The sequence below is a fragment of the Hetaerina americana genome, unplaced genomic scaffold (genome assembly GCF_022747635.1).
Source record: "Hetaerina americana unplaced genomic scaffold, ioHetAmer1.1.p SCAF_61, whole genome shotgun sequence".
In the NCBI taxonomy this organism is placed as follows: Eukaryota; Metazoa; Arthropoda; class Insecta; order Odonata; family Calopterygidae; genus Hetaerina; species Hetaerina americana.
In genome coordinates, this window is record NW_027287217.1 from 833,417 (window position 1) to 852,721 (window position 19,305).

The 19,305-nt window shown below is 35.5% G+C and overlaps 1 protein-coding gene across 2 annotated transcripts; it reads right to left on the reverse strand.

The window, feature by feature from the left end:
• Positions 1 to 303: 303 nt before the first annotated feature.
• Atg4a (Autophagy-related 4a) lies at positions 304 to 17,866 on the reverse strand. 2 transcript variants are annotated; one of them, XM_071594435.1, is made up of 9 exons: positions 17,372 to 17,866; positions 16,677 to 16,845; positions 13,435 to 13,626; positions 11,451 to 11,530; positions 9,430 to 9,578; positions 7,966 to 8,044; positions 5,339 to 5,505; positions 4,652 to 4,871; positions 304 to 752 (listed from the first exon to the last, which is right to left on the reverse strand). In XM_071594435.1, the coding sequence occupies exons 1-9, from the start codon at positions 17,484 to 17,486 to the stop codon at positions 691 to 693; spliced, it is 1,233 nt and encodes a 410-aa protein (XP_071450536.1). In that variant the 5' UTR covers positions 17,487 to 17,866; the 3' UTR covers positions 304 to 690. The 2 variants fall into 2 exon arrangements, with proteins under 2 accessions (XP_071450536.1, XP_071450537.1); XM_071594436.1 differs by lacking the exon at positions 16,677 to 16,845 and having other exon boundaries at positions 13,435 to 13,630.
• Between the last annotated feature and the right edge of the window lie 1,439 nt (positions 17,867 to 19,305).

Here is a 19,305-nt window from a genome sequence, read left to right on the forward strand (position 1 = left end):
TGGTAAATAATACACGAGCTATATAATGCATATTTCCCTTTGTGCAACATTACAGCTGACATCCCATGTCATAAGATAGCCAGATTAACATAGCTTTTGTAATTATGATTAGATATAAATGCTGATGATGGCATTCACAAGTACAAACATATGACAACAAAGCACAGCATTGAACTTGCATGATGACATCTGTGGGACTTATTAGGAAAACCATACCAATTGGGAATTTGATGGCATCATACATTCTGAACTTATATGGGATTTATCGACAGTTTAGCTACACAGATAAAGCAATTAACAAAATTACTTCAAGTTGTGATACTTTTTACTCTCTTTATTATAAAAAATATTAGGCTGCATAACATAACAATAGGTGCACCATATAAAAATTCTGCCTTAAGATACAAATAAAAGAGAAAATTATTTTGAAAAAATTACATTTACAAGGAGCATTCCAAGTTAAAAAATAACTTCCTGCATTGCATATAGTTCAATATTGGCAAAACTTTCTGCATCAGCAATATTTTACCATTTTTACAACAGGAATACTCCTCCATTACAACTTTTTTCAGAGAATATACCAACATGATGAGTGTTAACATTGTCAAAGACAAGGTACATCGCTTTGTAAAGCCTAATTACACATTGAGGCTTATAAATAACTCTCCATTGATCTGCTGAAAACAATCATCAGCCCAAAAGTTCAAAGTCTTCATCAGAGTCATCAAACTGGCGATCGAAATCTTCCAATGCTGAAAACAATTAAATTGTATTAATGATTTATTGTTCACAAACTGCGCTAGCATTTTGTATGTAAAATATATTACACAAGGGGCAAGTTAATCATTGATAAAGAACCTCCAAGAATAGTGATATTCGAGATTCCTTCTGCATCTAGATCACAATTTAGACATTAATGAGTCTTTCATGCAAGGGGTTTTCTCATCCCTATTAAAAGAATCAAAAGTAGAGCCCGAGTACAAAAACCGTGGCTGTATTTATGATATAAACAACTAAAGAGCAACAGCCATCCAAAATAAATTTTCTAAAATATTTGAAAAGGCCATGCAATTAAATAGTGTTTTATCTCGAAAAAAAATTCTTACTTTCCAATTCTCAACATGGATTTAGATCTGAAAGATCTACTACGAGTGCCTTATTTCAGACAATCGACAGCATACTTAACTCATTAGATGCCAAACACAAAACTCTGGGTGGTTTTTTTTAATTTGTCAAAGGCTTTTGATCATGTAAACCTAAATACATTTCTAAATAAACTCAATAGAATTGGAATTATAGGCATTCCTCTGAATTGGATGAACTGCTATACCCACAATCATACTCAGAATGTAGTGTTGTCAGTAGATGGGTTTAGACATTCATCCGAAATATGCCAAGTTTCCGAAAGCACAATGTTCAACCCTGGGTATCTGTTAATGGCTCACCTAACTGATAAAAAAATTATACAGGAATAGCACCAGTTTTGTAAGTTGATGACACTAATGTAATGTTATCAACACACACCCCTGCCAGGCTCGTGGAAAAATCTAGGTCTGTAACACTTGTATTAAACAAGTGGCGTTTAGATAACTATCTAGACTTAAATGTAAATAAAAGTAAAATTGTGTACTTTTCACGAAATGAGACAGATAGTCTGCAGGTGATAATTAATGACTGATCAATTGAGCAAGCGACGGAATGTAAATTTTCAGGTATTTCTTTGAGCACCAATATATCTTGGGATACGTTTGTACAAGCCCTCCAGCATAAGCTCCGATCCACTTGCTATTTATTGAGACGCACATTGAGACAACAAGCAAAAAAGTACTACTGAATTTTACTACAAAGGGAAATTTATTCAAATATAACCTAGAGTCCAATATTTTGGTGATCAGCTGCTATTTATCTAACCATTTCTAAAGTGCCCAAAAAAATACCATCAGAATAATCACTGGGAAACCTCATAACGCACCACCAAGGCCTATTTTCCAGGAATAAAATTTGCTACCCCTCCTGAGCATTTATATTATGTTTTTAATTCTGTTTATAAAAAACATCAACTATTTCCATGACTCTGATATATAATCATCATTACACCAAAGGAAGAAAAAACGTCCATTATGGCAATATTCGAGCTAAAGTATTAAAATTAGGGCCCACGGAGATGGGTATCAGATCATGTAACAAATTAACCACAAGTACAGGGGTGACTACGGGAACTAGAGCATTCAAACATAAATTGAAAAGATATCTACAATATAACATGTTCTACTCGGTTGACAAATAACAGGGAGACAATTAAATAAATAAACAATATTCCTGATCTTTGAGTCCATACTTTTAGTTTATAGCAATGCTGATGATGAGTATTTACGACGCTAGTTACAGAAAAGGTAGACAACAATAAGGTCAGTTTTTCATTATTTTTTAGATAATGGTCTTGCTACAAATTTAGCAATGGAAAATAAAGTGTTTAAATTTATGCTTGAGAACTCTATTATTCTTCATCTATTCTCTGAATGGTCTTTTCCCCAAATGTATACTACCTTGATCAAAAAGTTCCCGGAATAACCACCGTGTGGCGCTCCCATCGTTCCGATTTGAGTTCTGTTTTTTTTGTTAAATTGGTACATCTGTTGTTGATATTCCCTTTAAATCTTAGTGTCATAACTTGACATTTGCAAAAGTTACGGTCGGTTTTCGGTATGTCCATCAGTGCTTCCTGCGATTTTTCCATTACTTCCTCTCGGCTGCTAAAACGCGTTCCCCGTAATGGTTTTTTAACTCGATTGAACAGAAAGAAGTCACAGGGAGCCAAATCAGGTGAATTCGGTGGCTGTTGGATGGTATTTGTTGCATTTTTCGTCAAAAAATTACGAATAATGATAGCACTGTGCGACGGTGCGTTATCATTGGTGCAAAATCCACGAGTTTTCTGCCCACATTTCTGGTCTCTTTCGGCGAATTGCTTCACGCAAACGTCTCATAACGCCCAAATAATACTCTTTGTTTACTGTCTGGCCTTCTGGCAAAAATTCATGATGCACTACACCGTTGTAATCCATGAAAACCGTCAGCATTGCCTTCTTTTTTGACTGAAAACGACGTGGTTTTTTTGGTCTCGGCTCATTTGGTGAACGCCATTCACTTGCCTGATGTCTGGATTGCGTGTCGTACTCATAAACCCACGTCTCGTCTCCAGTAATGATCCTTTTGATGAATGTGGGATCGGATTCAGCCTCGCAAATCATGTCTTTTGCGACGTCAACACGGTCTCTTTTTTGCATGAAATTGAGGTCTTTTGGCACCAACTTTGCTGCTTCTCGACGGAAACCCAAATCATTAACCACAATGTCTTGGGCGGATCCATAGGCAATGTTCAAGTCCTCCGCTATTTCTCTGATGGTTAATTTGCGGTTATTGACCAACATTTCTTTTACTTTATCAATTTTTTCACCGACTTTCGATGTCGATGGTCTGCCACTGCGTTCATCATCTTCGATTGACTCACGACCACTTCTGAACCGCTCGTGCCACTGGTAAACGACCGTTTTTTTTAGAGAATCGTTGCCGAAACACTTTTCCAACATTTCCAACGTCCGTGCGCCACTAAATCCGTTTTTTACGCAAAATTTAATACAAGTTCGTTGTTGCAAATTTAAATCCATTTCTGCAATTGTAAAAAATCGCCAACACACACAGAGATAGATGTACTCTTGGCTACGTAACTTTTGCAAATGTCAAGTTATGACACTAAGATTTAAAGGGAATATCAACAACAGATGTACCAATTTAACAAAAAAAACAGAACTCAAATCGGAACGATGGGAGCGCCACACGGTGGTTATTCCGGGAACTTTTTGATCAAGGTAGTATGAGGCATATTATTAATTTCCTCAGTATCAGACGTAAAGATGTGAGCCCTATATCTTTGAAGAGACAAAAAAGGACTGCTATACATATAGCTCTTGCCCAATGTTATGCAAGTACATATTATACAGCATACATATTATCATCGTACGCCAAAGGATTTCATTTTACGGCCCCTTCTAGCCCCACTTTAATCGACAACCTCCCCCTGCACTTAAATCTCAATTAAAATGAACTAAATACAGATTATAAATATTGCTCGGTTAAGCCCTAGAGTCCACAATATCATAGTCACAATTATGCCAACCAAATTATAAAGATGACATCATGAAGGAACTCAAATCTCCCCCAGATTAATCATGCAATTTATGGTGTTACGCAAAAAGTTATTTAGCTGTCCATTTGCAAATCATTAATCATTTAATGCTGAACTAATTTTTTTGGAAAATCCTTCACCGCACACCTTTATTGAGCAATTTTTCAAGCGTAATTAGATTCAAGAAAAGGCTTGATATGACAGATTTATTAAGCCAGTGACCACACAATGAATTCATAAGATAGCTAAAGACTAATGCCACTGACTTTGTCAGACTAAATTTAGATTTAATGGCAGAAAAATCAGTTAACTGTGAGGTTCTAAACATTTCAAAACCTATGGAATGAATAAAACTGAAGGCATGCAGCCACATAATAGAGTTGCCGCCAAAACAAGAACATGTTTAATTGTATTTTAAGTTCTTATCCTTAAAGTACGGTTACGATGATAATATTAAAATAATACCAATGCAAGCGGCCTCCTCAGCCATTGTAGCTTTCGTAGAGAACTTGACTGAGTCATCAAGTAGACTGGCAGTGGATGAACACGATTCATCTGACGGAGACCAATGACAGGAACGATCAGAACACAGTTCAAATAACGGCTGCCTCTCAGGCAAAACTATTTGCTGTTGTATCTGGGAACAGAGGCTGTCAAAATCCTTCTCTGTTGGGCAAAAAAAGCACTGGAAACAAAAAAGAAGTTTTAAAAAGTACATTCAGTACGATTAGGAGAAATAAAGTTGACCAATTAACATCAAAAATGAAACCAAAATGTGTATATTCATGGGGTATAATTAAAGCCAGAATACACTGCACATCAATATTTATGTCATCAAGATGCCCATAATAAAGAATGGATAGTGGCAATTTTCCACCATAAAGTAAAAAATTGCTACTATCCATTATAATAATGAAAAGATAATAGACAGGAGCTCTAGTCTTGCTATTTTCAACATCAAGCCCATTATAAAATTATCTTTCCTCGATGACAGTCATGAGAAAATATGCGAGAACCCTAGCCTCAATCACACCTTTCTTCGTACTAGGAATACACACCTTTTAGTGCATGAAGAGTTAATGGTTTTACATATCATCATTATGCACTAGATCCAGGAATGAATCGCGAAATAAATGTGAAATCATATCTTACTACGGCAACAGATGGATCCATTCCAAGGATGTGACAGCGGGAAGCAAAAGAGCAGTGATAAGAGTTATCCGTTGCCTCCACTTGATCTAACTTAATGTAACTTTTCTCCTCCGGTAAACTTGCAGTGGGCTGGGTGGTATGTGGGTCAAGGAATATCACTTCGTCACCTGTTGAAAGAATTAAATTATCAGCACTCTGAAGGACATGACACTGCTTACAAAATGGAGTTTGAGATACAGCCAAGTCAATCCTGGGATTAGATACAGACTGCAAAATCTCTTTAACGAATCCATCAATCAATTCCCATTACACATGTTAGTTGAATTCATGGCAATATGATTCATAAAATTGAAACAGGAAGACAGCAGTTTTTATGATATCACAGCATTAATTTTTGTTTTGACAAATCACCACTACACAGCAAATTTAGTTTGTTGGCATTTAAGATACTAGGGTAGTTTGAAAGGTTCTTGGAATACCCGCCAGATTTCAGCACCAGGGCAATTAAGTTTCCCGCATAGTAATACGTAGTTATGCATAAACTCCTTTATGAGTAAACATGCAAAATATCAGTGCTCTGGGAATAGATCTGTGAGGCGGACACCTCTCCATGGTTGTTCCAATCTAGTAATTTGCGGAGATAGAACAAATTGAGATTCGAGCAGAGATTCAATACTTTGTAAAGAAAGCTATGAAAGCACAGGAAATTCATGCAGACCGTCAGCACACTCTGCGGGGCTCAGCTCCTTCATATTTAACTGTTGCCAAGTCTACAAACAAGTTTAAGGTTGGTCAGGACAGCTTTGATGATAATTTGCGTAGTGATTGGCCAAAAAGTGACTTTGGGACCGAAATTCTTCATTTTAAAAATGAAGGATAAAGGAAATTTTGAAATGCATCCGTTGCAAGTATGAACTTGCCAAAGAAATTTTGTATCCCTTCCACTCCTAGACATGCCACTCTTCCAAGTCAACAATTGATACCGAAAGATTCAATTCTTTTTTCCTCCCAGCTACATTTTAACCTTTTTACCCCTCCACCCTCCCTTACCATCCCTCTCTGACCGACCCCTCCTCCCCCACTTAGAAGGTAATATATACCGAGTTTGTTTCTACGAGAACCACCTGATGATGACACTCAACGTCGAAACCTAGGTCGTGTTTTTAAATGAAATGTGTGGAATTACAAAGTTAATAATTTCATTGCATTTCAATATGTCAGGGCTGGGTAACCCATTCAGAAAGTTAATGTATTGATATTCTAATTTTAAATCACCTAAGAGATCAAGATATAATGGCAGAGATAACTTCTCTATGATGGTGTGACATAATCATTTATGAGGATAGTGGCAAAAATACGGACTTTAGATTTCCTACATAGAGGCATTTTAATGGTCCTTTTTCCACCTCTGATCACTTATCATAACCTTTTTTTCTGAAAATCATTACATAGCACCTTAGCACAACAGTAAATAGTGCCAAAAATGACTCTCATTCAGACAAATTAAGTACATAACTTATGATATAATACCACGGAAAATTTTTCCGCCTATTTATCCAATTTCGATATTATTATTTCAGTGTATTTTTTATTCCATGCTGTTTTGATATGCTTGAAAAAACATTTGATATCATTAGTAACACCAGTCAGCAGACTTTGTAACAGAGATTTATCTATATTTGGTTTGACCATCCAAAAACACTATGAGGTACTTCTTTTGGTTTGGAGGAGCAGTTTCAAACAATTATTTAGCTATAAAATGATCTAATACCGTTCATTATTTTCCCATTAATGCTGCTTCACAAGCCAAAAGCAACCTTAGATTTTCAAAGAGCTACTTTTCTGAATCAATGCGTATAAAAACATTGGTACAGGCAGGTACAAATGAAATGATCACACAGCCGACATCATGAATGCCGGAGCTCCTGCTTCCTCTGTCCCAGGTGAGCTCTTGGTTAAATGTTCTTTCAACTAATAAATTATACTGTCTGAGGCTGAATTTAGGGAAAATCCAGGCTCAAGACTGACTGAAAAAACTTTATAATTTATTATTTTGGTATAATGGGGTGGCTTCCAGTAGCTTTACAATACATTTGCTCTCACTTGCTCATCCAGGGATTTCAAACTCATACCAGAATGTTATGTAATTAGTTCATGAGTACTTCTAATGAGAAGTAAGGGAATTAAGGTGCGAATTTCCCTCTACATATTTTCTTCAATGATAAAATTATTGTCCAATCATCAGAAAATTTGTTTGCCTAGTGGCTTTTTTGTTCAGAGAATATTTATATCCTTCTACAAAGCCATGGCAATATGTTCACAAAATGTATTACCATTAAGAAAACCAAAATGGGCCCAAATGGCAATGTTTCCATTCAAGTATAAATATCCTGAATTTCTATTATGACGAATTCCTGAATTTGCTGTCTCACTTATGGAGCTATTTGAAACTTAATCAAGTGATTTTAATTGTAAATTTAAGAGGATAATAGACACAAAAACCAAAAGTAATCAAACAGCTGCATATTCATTAACATTCATTTATATGTATTTAGAAAGAAGCACAAACACAATGCATAAAAATTAGAAGCTTTGACTGAAAATATATAATACTAAGAACAACATACCAACACAGCCAATGAAATATAATGCATGATTAGGTTTTCCTCCAATCACTCCTAACGACTGCTTAAATGTGAAACAAACCTGAAATGAAGGCAAATACTACAATCAATGACAATCAAAACCATATTGCCATATAAATACATGCATTACATACCCTTTTAACATTCAAATTTTTGAACAATTAATGAGGCAGTCCTAATCCATTATACTTTTAACCTCACCACATGGCATATTTCAGTGGGGGCAAATTATCAAGAGGGAAATATGAAATTCCAATTATCAATATAGCAATACAAATTATTTAAGCATATAGGTAGTGACATGTGCGTTGCAGAGCTTTATGATACTGAAATAGAAACTTTATTCGGAATCATCAAAAGGACACAAAAATTGCACATAAAATGAATCAATAAAATGATTTATTCCAGGATAAGATGATTTCACTATATTTTTATCATTTCAAATTTTTCAATAACTTTTTGATTACACAACGAGTCTGTCTCAACAATGGGCGTCACAGCATTGCACATTTTATGAGTGTAAGTCACTATTTTTGGTATATGCTTGCATTAATGTATGTATAATCATTCATGGGGACCTGTCTCAGGCTTCACTACGTAGAATTTTAGCAAGGAATGTTAAAAAATCTGCAATTCTACAATTAAAAATACAACTTGATGTTACTAATGGATTAGATAATTACTAATAACATAAAAACAATTAATTATTGTTATTAGCAGCTGTCTACAGGCTTAGATTAGGTGTTTGACGGACCCTGGAACAGCACACTTTACTCCTTAACCCAAACAATGACGAAACAAAATTCCTTAAACCCTTAACTATACATTACAATAGCTCATTATTTAGCTCTGCAAACTTTTTATCTCCCTCAATCCATCCAATATTCTGATTCTTCCCTCCTCCTGCCTTGCTTCTGCAGCATTCTTTCCTCAACATATCATCATCTCCAGCATTCCATTGCCTCTACGTATTTCATGCATCTACTCGCCTTGCCTTCTTTCAAATTTTCTCCAAAGTGCTATCGGTCCTCAATTAATATGCCTAACATTTGATAGATTGCTTCCTTTTCTGTCCAATTTATTTTCTCCATTCTTCTGCACACCTCAGAAACGTCTCACCTCAAGAGTAGACACCTCAAAAAGCCTCCAATGTACAGTCTCTTGCCTCAACGACCAAGTTTCCATGCCATACAAAACTACATTCTATATAAAAGTTCAACAATTAATGTTAGAGTTAAAAATAATGAAATTCCATTCTATCATCTGTTAGTAACAAAATTTACCCAGTATATTAGTTAGCTTAATTATGTAAAATATGAGCAAAGAAGAGAAGGAAGTTACTTTCAATTTCAAGTGCAGATTCTAACTGACGTTCTGTGACCTGCCATCAGTCAGTCGGGCATGACTATAAATAATGGTTGGGCAGCAACCACCTTTCAAACTGACCTTAAGACCTTTTATGTACAATGGGTTAATTTCACTCAAACCCAATCGGAGGGGTACGATGAGGAGAAGAGGTCTCCAAGAAGGGCTTTTCGAGTCCATTATCCCAGAAGGCCCTTCGATGTGCCTCGGTGGGGTGAAGCATTGCCTCTCTGGATGGATTTAGGAGGAGAGGGAAAGAAAGAGGGTGTCAAAGTTTTATCATCCATTCACTACATTGTTCCCAACAATAAATATCATTTGAAATTCATTTCATTCAGTTAAAAAGGGCATAGTTCAATTTCTGCTAAACAAAATGGAAAATTTCACTTGATATGATAAAGCTAATACTTATTACTGTTTATAAAATCGTAAAAATCAGGAACAGCAGAAAAAGGAGGGTTCACTGTACTATTAGTACTATACTAGCACATACTAGTGTTGAAAATTCAATGACCAGTTAGAGAATAATGCCTAAAGCCCCATTTCACAAGGTGGTTCTATTTAGTTCATAGATTTGCCAAGGAATACATGGAACTCATTTGCAAACATTCAATAATTTGGTTTCAGACAAAGTCATTGACAGCTGTATGTTTACCACTTGTTTTTGCAGCATGTTTGGAGTGAGTTTCATGCTGCATAAAAAATTTACAATACGAGGAAAAAAATAATTAAATTTGATTCTACGCAGATTAGCCAGTATTTCTATTGCATGTGACTTTAACATATCCTCTAAAAATGACCGACAGTATTCCTCATATCATTACTCCGTAAAACTTCTAATCATGACTATTAAACTGTTAAAATTGCAGCAAGTTTTCAAATCAAACAAGAGTAGACACATTTACTGCCATTGATGCTCAGGTATAGTATTATCTATCACACTCAATAGGTTTTTAAGTAAATTAAAAGTTTAGCTATGAATTCTTATAGCAAAGTACGAATGGGTTATCTCAACCAGGAATATATATAACACTAGAAAATGTTGATTATCTTTCAAATCAAATAAATAATGATGAATATATAATATTTTCAATGTTCTGAGCAGTTATACATACTTCATCAGGGATTTCAAACTGTGGAATATGAAAACTTGTGGCTGTTTTATCATCCAGTCAAGACCAATTTTACAGCATGAGGTTAGTAGGTCAGCAGTTTCAAATCAAGTGGTAAACACTTTAATTAGTTGTAACCTTCAGAATTGTGAAATGAAAAAAAAATGGCTTTTGGCCCAAATCATTTTGAAGCCTTATCAAGATGCCATTAAACCTGACAACTTATTATCAACTTCCTTCCTTTTCGAAGGCTTTTTCGTCATTTAAGCGGAACATACTGATTAAATATTCTGTCAAAGTTAATTTTCCTCCGTTCATAACAAAACCCATGAATCAGCATAAGTTTTGGTCACGACGTACTAAACATTGGAGCACACAAGAAAATACATTGAGATTTCAGTAGCACAAAAGTTTAATTTTGCTCTTTCTGGAAGTCTTAATTGAGAAAAACTGTAAGCTATGTTATATTTATTTTCAACCTAAGTTTCTATGAGGTTACCAAGACAATGGAATATAAAATAATTTAAGACTTACAATTTTTAATTGTTCTTAACTCATCGAAACATTTTTTATTACATTGGGAGAAAGAATCTCAGTTGATCGAAAAGATTAATGAACACTGCCTGGCAGAATGAATTGCACCTATCTAGCCTTGACTTAACTCTTTGTGACTATCCCTTAGCTTCTCCTATTTGCATTATGTTTTCTAGTAGCCACAAAAGAATAATGGCAAAATAAGTGAGGATTTTCGTATTCAAATATTACTTCCACAAGGTAGCCACATTAAAATTTGAATGAAGCCTTGAATAACAACCCCGACACCATGTAAACTAATTCAGATTCACAGCTTTTCAGTTTCAGTGGCTCTGATTAAGGAGCATAAACCCACAGTTTTTTAAATGTTTGGCAACAATATACAGACCACCAAGCTATTATCTAGTGACCACTCCTTTTTCTACTTCCATTTGCTGAATATGGAAAAAAACTCACTAATATTGCCAATGGCGACTGTATTATCCATTGCGACATGGACAACAAGGGAACTCCATTCATCAGAAACTGCCAATTTTCTGAAAAAGAAATCATGTAATCTTAAGAATATGCATGCATTTCTGCACATTGGAGAGATTGTCTGAGCATGACTTGTGCATGGAATACAATAACAATGTAATTTTTGTACTCATTTACATGGTACAACGAAGGAAAAGAATGACTGCATAAAATGCCAAAATGTGGCAATGATCAGATTTACATCCATTCTCAACAAAACAATATTGTCCATTCCATTAGTAAATCAGATATATCTTCTATTTGTGATTATGCATCAATGAACCATTTGATTCTAAATACTAAAAAGACAAAGTCTGTAATGATAGGTAGTTTTAAGACCCTAAAAAATAAATGTAAAACCACTTCCAAAAATACTGATAAATGATTATGAACCATAAGAGTAATTTAAATAACCTACGAGCAATAATTAACCATACCTTAACTTGGAATGAAAATGCTAAACATATCTCATGCAAAGTGATAAAGATCTCGTCTCAGCTAAATAATTTTGAATACTGATGCCTGCTTATAATTACGACATAAACTCATCAGCACACTAATAATGCCAGTTTCATTTAAACATTTACCAGCCATGACTAATTTAACACAATAACAACTTCATACGCTACAAATACTATAAAACTGTGGAATTTGCTCATGATTTAGCATATGGTGAATACATATCAAACAATGATAGGAATCTTAAATGGCTCAAAGTTCTTCAGAGGAAATTTCCAAATGGACATATTCATTGTAGACACAAACCACTTTGGTAAAAAAAACCTAACAATTAATGTGAATCATGTGTTGTAAAACAACTTAAGAAAATTAAGTAGACTCTATATTCCATTGAAGCATGCATTTTTGGGTAGCGTTCAAAATTCTATTTTTCATACATTTTTACCATGTTCTATGTAACTTCTTGTTAGTTGGGGATCAACATATGTATTTTTCTCCTATTTGTTTAGGGGGTTAGGTGGAAGAAGGGACTACAAAGTCTCAATCCTGCCCCAATTAAGTTGTTAAATATATAAATAAATTAGACCCCAGTAAGAATTGTTATTGTTAACTTAATGGCCTGTAGTTTATATTTGCCCAAATTTTTCCTTTTTTGTACTTATATGTAATGCTTTTGTTTTGGAATCTCTGTACTTCCCCAACCATACTGGTCTCACTTTTATATAAACACGAATCGAACTGAATTGTGTTTGTTTTTCATTTGATATATGATTGTTTCCAATTGTGCAATCATTTTTATTCATAATTTGCACTCGCCATGGTTCTTATTTTATTCCTATTTTTTTTAACTTTTCGTTTCCTTTCTTGCACTTCGTGCATTTATATAGGTAAACCTTTTGTGTTGTTCTTCTATGTATGATGCACCAGATTGATGATTGTACAGAGTGCAACGCTTAAATCTGGACATATTTCAATTTGAATTTCCTGCCATATCATAGTTCCACTGTTCTTGAAAAATATAGGCATCTAGTAAACAGTCATAACCTCAAAACGGCAGAGATGTCACATTACAAAATAGTTCAATTCTTCTGGTACCCTCCTGGTTCCCAGATCACCTGTTTATGATGTTGTGGCTACGTATAATACTTCACAGAAGCCTGGGGAATGTTTCGCTAACCTGGCGAGGGAACCTCATTCGAGGGAACGCATGCTTGTCTGGATTTAAGCGCCGCACCCTATATATCCAATGTTTTGATAAGTCTGAATTGCTTATTTAAAGTACAATTGTTTGAGCCGGACCTCATTTACAGATACAATTCATGCTCCAATCACTCACCATTAAAAAAATTATTTTTTCTTAGCGGATGACTCCGTTAAAAGTTACTGTTGCGGCATCTCCCGCAGTTTCTTTGGAATTCTTAACTTTTGTCAGTCATAATAAACACAAAGCACTGCACTCCCTCACCTGATAACTTGTGCGACAGTGTTTGGGCCAAACCATTCGCCGACCGCCTTCCCTTCCGAGGACGCTCCCATTAAGGCTATCTGGTGGATTGAAAATGGAGCTGCACGCCTATCCTCAAACATTCGAAGTATTCTAAGGTATGTCCGGTAAGACATGTCCCTGCAAGACCTCTCAGCAGTCCACCTCCATTCTCTACCTAGAATAAAATTATTAAATTATCCCAAAACCACTGAGAAGCAACAATCATTTAGGAAATGACATAATTGGAAATTCATTCACAAATACGAAAACACATTTCCAGCATCACTCATGAATTAACGTTAGTAGTCCAATGAAAACTCTGCAACTTAATATGATACCTAAAACAAAATTGCACAGTACATAAAATGTTTGTTTTACTGATTGGCAGAAAATTGATGGTGCACCAATGCAGTATCGGATGTAAAGATTTGACACTTCGGACATTTTGTTCGGCCATCAACCAGTGTTCACCATGCACAAGTGATGAATTGAAAAAGTGTTTGCATAGTGTTGTGTTGCTGTGTTCAATACATCAAAATTTAAACCAAATGAAGAAAATCCACTGACGGCATTAATTTTTTGTTTTTATTTGAAGAAAACTGCTGATAAATCATAGAGATTACTTTGAGATGCTTATGGTGAACATGCTCCATCGCAAGATACATGTGTGTGATGGTTCCGCCATATCAAAAGTGATGACTTGGATGTTGCAGACAAGGACAGGCTGTTTCCAATCACCTACGAGAGATGGGAAAAGATTCAGAAGATCAGCAGATGGGAACCACACAAGGTGAGCGACAGCCAGATGAAGAGGCACAAAAACACATGTAACATTTTCCTTGCATGATACAAAAGGAATTTTGCATCGTATCGTTACTGGGGATGAAAAGTGGATTTATTTTTGAGAATCTCTAGTGAAACATCCACAACAACCGCAAGACCGAATAGCTTTTGCAGAAAGATGACGCTCTATGTTTGGTGGGACCAGAAGGGTGTGGGCTATTATAAAGTTTTAAAACCTGGTGAAACAGTTAATACTGAGCACAACCAACAACAACTGCTTGATTTTAACCGCTCGCCGCTCGAGAAAAGACCTAAATACCAAATGAGGCAACACACGGTCATTTTTGTTCATGGCAATGCTCCATCACATATGGCAAAACCGGCTCACAACATGAGACAGAACGCTCCTCTAAGATAACATAAAACATATAAAGCTGTAGGGGAAAATTTGGCTATGTTTATCGATTCACTTTAAATACAAACAAAGAAAATATATTAGTCATTTTTCATTAGGCACCAAAACATGGGTGGTTGAAGGTCAAGAAGAGCTGAGTAAAATACACTGCATGATCCCATATGCAATAAATAATATTACTGAGCAGGTTGAAACTTGGCAAACAAATATAAAAATTTAATCCTCTGAACTCACCATTATCCTTTATTTTTTTTTTCAGAATTATATGGTCTGTAGGAATGATAGAAATTCGAAACTTTGCACTTCCACCAACAGATTTAACATTTCACAACCATGGTTTCGATGCTGTGCATCAGATGATGATGCCCAGAATCGAAACCATGGTGGTGAAATATTAAATCTTTATGTGGAAGTGCAAAGTTTCTTTCTTTACCCTCATCATGAAGGAATTCCACAAAGTTAAACTTGAAACTGTTATGTTAATAGAAATTCATTGAAGAACCAAATATTTGTGATGCTAGAGGTCCTATTAGCAATTCACCCATTTTTGGAAAAAATTACATCTTAAATCTATCTGTTCTATACTAAATCTCTCTAATTTTAGTGACATGGTCTCTCCTACTGTAGTATGATGGGGTGAATAATACATTTTCAACATTGCTGCTTAAAAGATGCCCTTCCAATATATGCAAGAGCTTCAATCTGCAATTTAACCTTTGCTCCAAGAGTGATTCCTAGGCTATCTGCTCTAATATTTTGGATACACTACTAAATTTATCATAACAATGTTCTACAACTCTAGCTCCTCTACGTTGCACAAGATTCAATTCAGCAGTCAATCAACTTTGTGAGGATCCCATATACTTGCAGCATATTCTAAATGAGGCCCAACCAGCAAAAGATATCTCTCTTGACCTTTTCATCACATTTACCCAGTAATCTTTTAATTAATCCTAATTTTTTGTTAGCTTGTTCGCATATTCCCTGTTTCACCCAGGAGAGGCCATGAGTGAGGGTAATGCCTAGGTATTTAATTGAGTCTATACATTCCATTTCGGTGTTCCCGATGCTGTAGGCATTCAGAAGGGAATTGCCATTTTTCCAAATATTCATCACTACAAACTTTTTTTGGTTTCAAGTACTTGTACTCATTCTGGAAATTTAGGAAACTGGGGAAAGGCGGAAAGAACCCAGGCATTAGCCCACTCTTAATGAAAACTGCCAAGGGATCTGCAGTTTAACATCTAGATGGCATACTCCACCTAAAGTTCTGTTCATATAGCACCAAATTATGGATCGGTTTACCACTGATAACTTCTGTCATCACAGGAATTCAAACTTGGATTCTGAGGGCGGAAAGCCTGTAAACTAGCCCCTGCACTAAACGAATCCCCCATTAATGTTACCATCAGAAAAGTTACTCCTATGGTCTGTTCAGAATAAAGAGACAACACACAGCATCCAACTGAATGGGAGTGCCCAATCTATCTCGAATAATGAGGGAGGTAATTCTTACATGGAGAAGAGACATATACAAACATCAACATGGAGGGGAAAGAGTGAGGGGGAAACTGATTGCAGGGGATACTAGTTTTCTCTCCTCCACCCAAAATATGCAAGCATCCACTTGCATATGCCTTCTAAAATGCAAATCCACGTTTAAGGTACCAGAACGAAATTCAGCCAACGTGCATGACTTGAAATGCAATTGCACCCCTAAAACTTACCCCCTCTCTTGCACTTATTTACCCTCAAGCACGACATCACTGATCATCTCAATTCAAAATAACTATATCTTGACCATCCAAAGCTGCCAATAATTTGCGATTCATTAGAGTACGGAACGGAGCTCCCTTAAGTCATTCAATTGCAATGAACAAGAAAGGTCCTACTGCATGCCATTCATGAACAATGAAACAGGTACAATGGGAAAATAATACAGATTATACACATGAATAACGCATGCGGAAACAATGGTTCGTGTAAGGGTGAAATCATATTCGTTTAGCGATGAATTAGATACCTACCTAAGTGTAGATGAATAAGTGCTTGAGCAAGCACCATCTGTCCACACCGAAGCATGCAACCCCAACCTTTGTCAGACGTAAGTCCAGTGTCACCGATTGGAATGAAACCTTTCCGATATGTAAACCATAGTCGGGACGTTATGTCTTTTCGTATCTCTTCCAAATCTGCAACATATGAAGGGATGAAAAAACTTTGCCCAAATCTATAGGTTAAGGGTTAATGTCACAAACATAAATAGGATTTCCCTATAATTATATAACAAAACAGGTGTCACATTAGGGCACACGGTGAGCAAAAATGATAAATCGAAATTTGACCCGAAGAACGATTTTCAAAACAAATCTTATGACAAGCAACGCACAGAATAATGAAATAAGAATTCCTCAGAATTTTTAAGTTTTGATTCGGCGAACAACAAGTTGCATAATATGGTACTGAATGTAGCATGTAAAAACTGCTAATTGATATCTACATCAAGTGCAAAATATCCTAACATTCATTGTCACCGCAAGAAAAATACATAAATAGTCGGTGGAGGAGATTATATGCGATGAAGAAATGTCCTTAAACAGTCAGGGTATATTAAAAAAACACAAACTGCTGAGTAACGCTTTCAAATAATTGGAGTAAATAGTTGCGTATATTTACTAATTTCTGGCATTTTCAAATTTATCTTTCAGAATTACTCACTGTGCATTGCACTGTACTTCTTTCCAAGAACCCAAACAGGTTCAGTTGTAGCCGGAATATCTTCCGACTTTGAATTTGCTTCATGGGTAAGGTATGCTTCGAACATCATATCCATGATCGCGTTTAACGGAGATCAAAAATGCCTTGAGAAGATTAGCTCTTCGTAAAATTAACATTAGCTGACCTTTCGATTAATGGCTATGAAACATGTAACATTTTTCAGCAATCTATCTACGCTGACTTGCTTCCCTGAGGGACAACACTACGAGTATTTCGTTTCACTACTAAGAGGCAGAAGCGATCATCTGGGAAAACACTCGTAATATGACGACACGTCAGTCATTTCTGCTATGAGACAAAGTTTTAATTCTTGCCAAAACGCATTCCAAGAAAACTACAGAGCTCCAAGTCACTCAAGTAAATACTGATCAAAGGGTATGACCAGGAGATAAACTACGTATTTGACGTATTCCTTTTTTGTTTGGATTTTTGATCTTCTACTTGCTTGGATGACATCTCCTGGGTAAAAAGGGAATTCGAATGTCACGAGTAAAACAAGTAAGGAATGATATTCAATTTTAGACCGCCGTAAAAGTTTGAATGTAATTACTTCTATCTGCATGCTGTGGGTAACATATGTAATGTAAAACATCATATAAACTATCTTTTAATGGTGGGATCCTTCACGATGGTTTATTTCTTTCGATTGGACTTTTTCTACTGAAGTTATATAGAATACTTCCCGGAACATTGCTAGTCTAGCTAAATGAGTTAAGCTTATACGAACCCTCGCCTTCGGTAAGTAGTTACCGTTGCTTCGATTTATTATTTCTGTAAATTCTGGAATGAAACCTGTAAATCATCTCACATTTCTTTTATGTATTCTAATTTTGCTAATTCGGTTGATGAAATCCAAGAAAGTTAAATGTCGTTAAAGTAAGCAAATGTTATGGACCAGAGGAAGTTCCTCCTTCCTCTGGTCCATAGGTTAAGGAAGTACGACATTGAAAAAATGTCGTAGTTCCTTAACCTGTGCATTATTTTATAAATATATCATTTACAATTCCTTCAAATAGAGCATTTTTCTTGAAAAAATGAAACTAGAGTGCATTGTACTTGTTCAATGACATTTATAACTAACACAAAATTAAAAACGTGAGATTTAGAGAATTTTGAACGTGAGATCTATGTCTTCCTAGAAACTTTGGGTATTTTTGGTGGATGAGATTTCTTTATAAATTATCCTCTCTACTAAAAAAATCATTGTATGTGTACAACAGCATGGATTTTGAAAAGATTTTATGCATGGACGGATAGCTCAACTTTAATTAATCAAGTGAAAAATGCTCCTCGACGAAGTACCGGCATTCGGTATACATGAGACTATGCTCAATTTATTAAAAAGCTACGAGGCACTTAAACGTATGGCAAGTTAATCTTAATATACATTTCAATGTATCTCTGTTTTCAAGCCTCGTCAGTATTTCCACAGGATTCTCCCCTGCACAAGCTCATTAACTTTTGTGTTTGACATCAAGTAAAGTTATCTGCTATGCATATAAGTAATGTTACCACATTAATACTATTTCATCGCTAAGACATAAACATTTTCCTAGCCTTAAAAAAGGAGCACAGACAAGCAATTATTTGCAGTTAAATCTAATGTTTCTCACTTTAATGGCCTTGGGTTTAAATAGCATTTGAAAATTGGGATCTCAAGGATAATATAAAATATTTAGTGCTTTATAATTTGAAGTAGGTTCACCATTCACATTTACATGAATGACAAAAGAAAGAGTTGGGTAATTACAGGTTTGTATCATTCTGATAAGTCTCATCGCATATGATTACCAATAAGATAATGTTTTTTTTCAGAAATAGAAATGTGTGTGTCGATTAAAAAAGTAAATTATGCAATAATCTACTTTAAATGG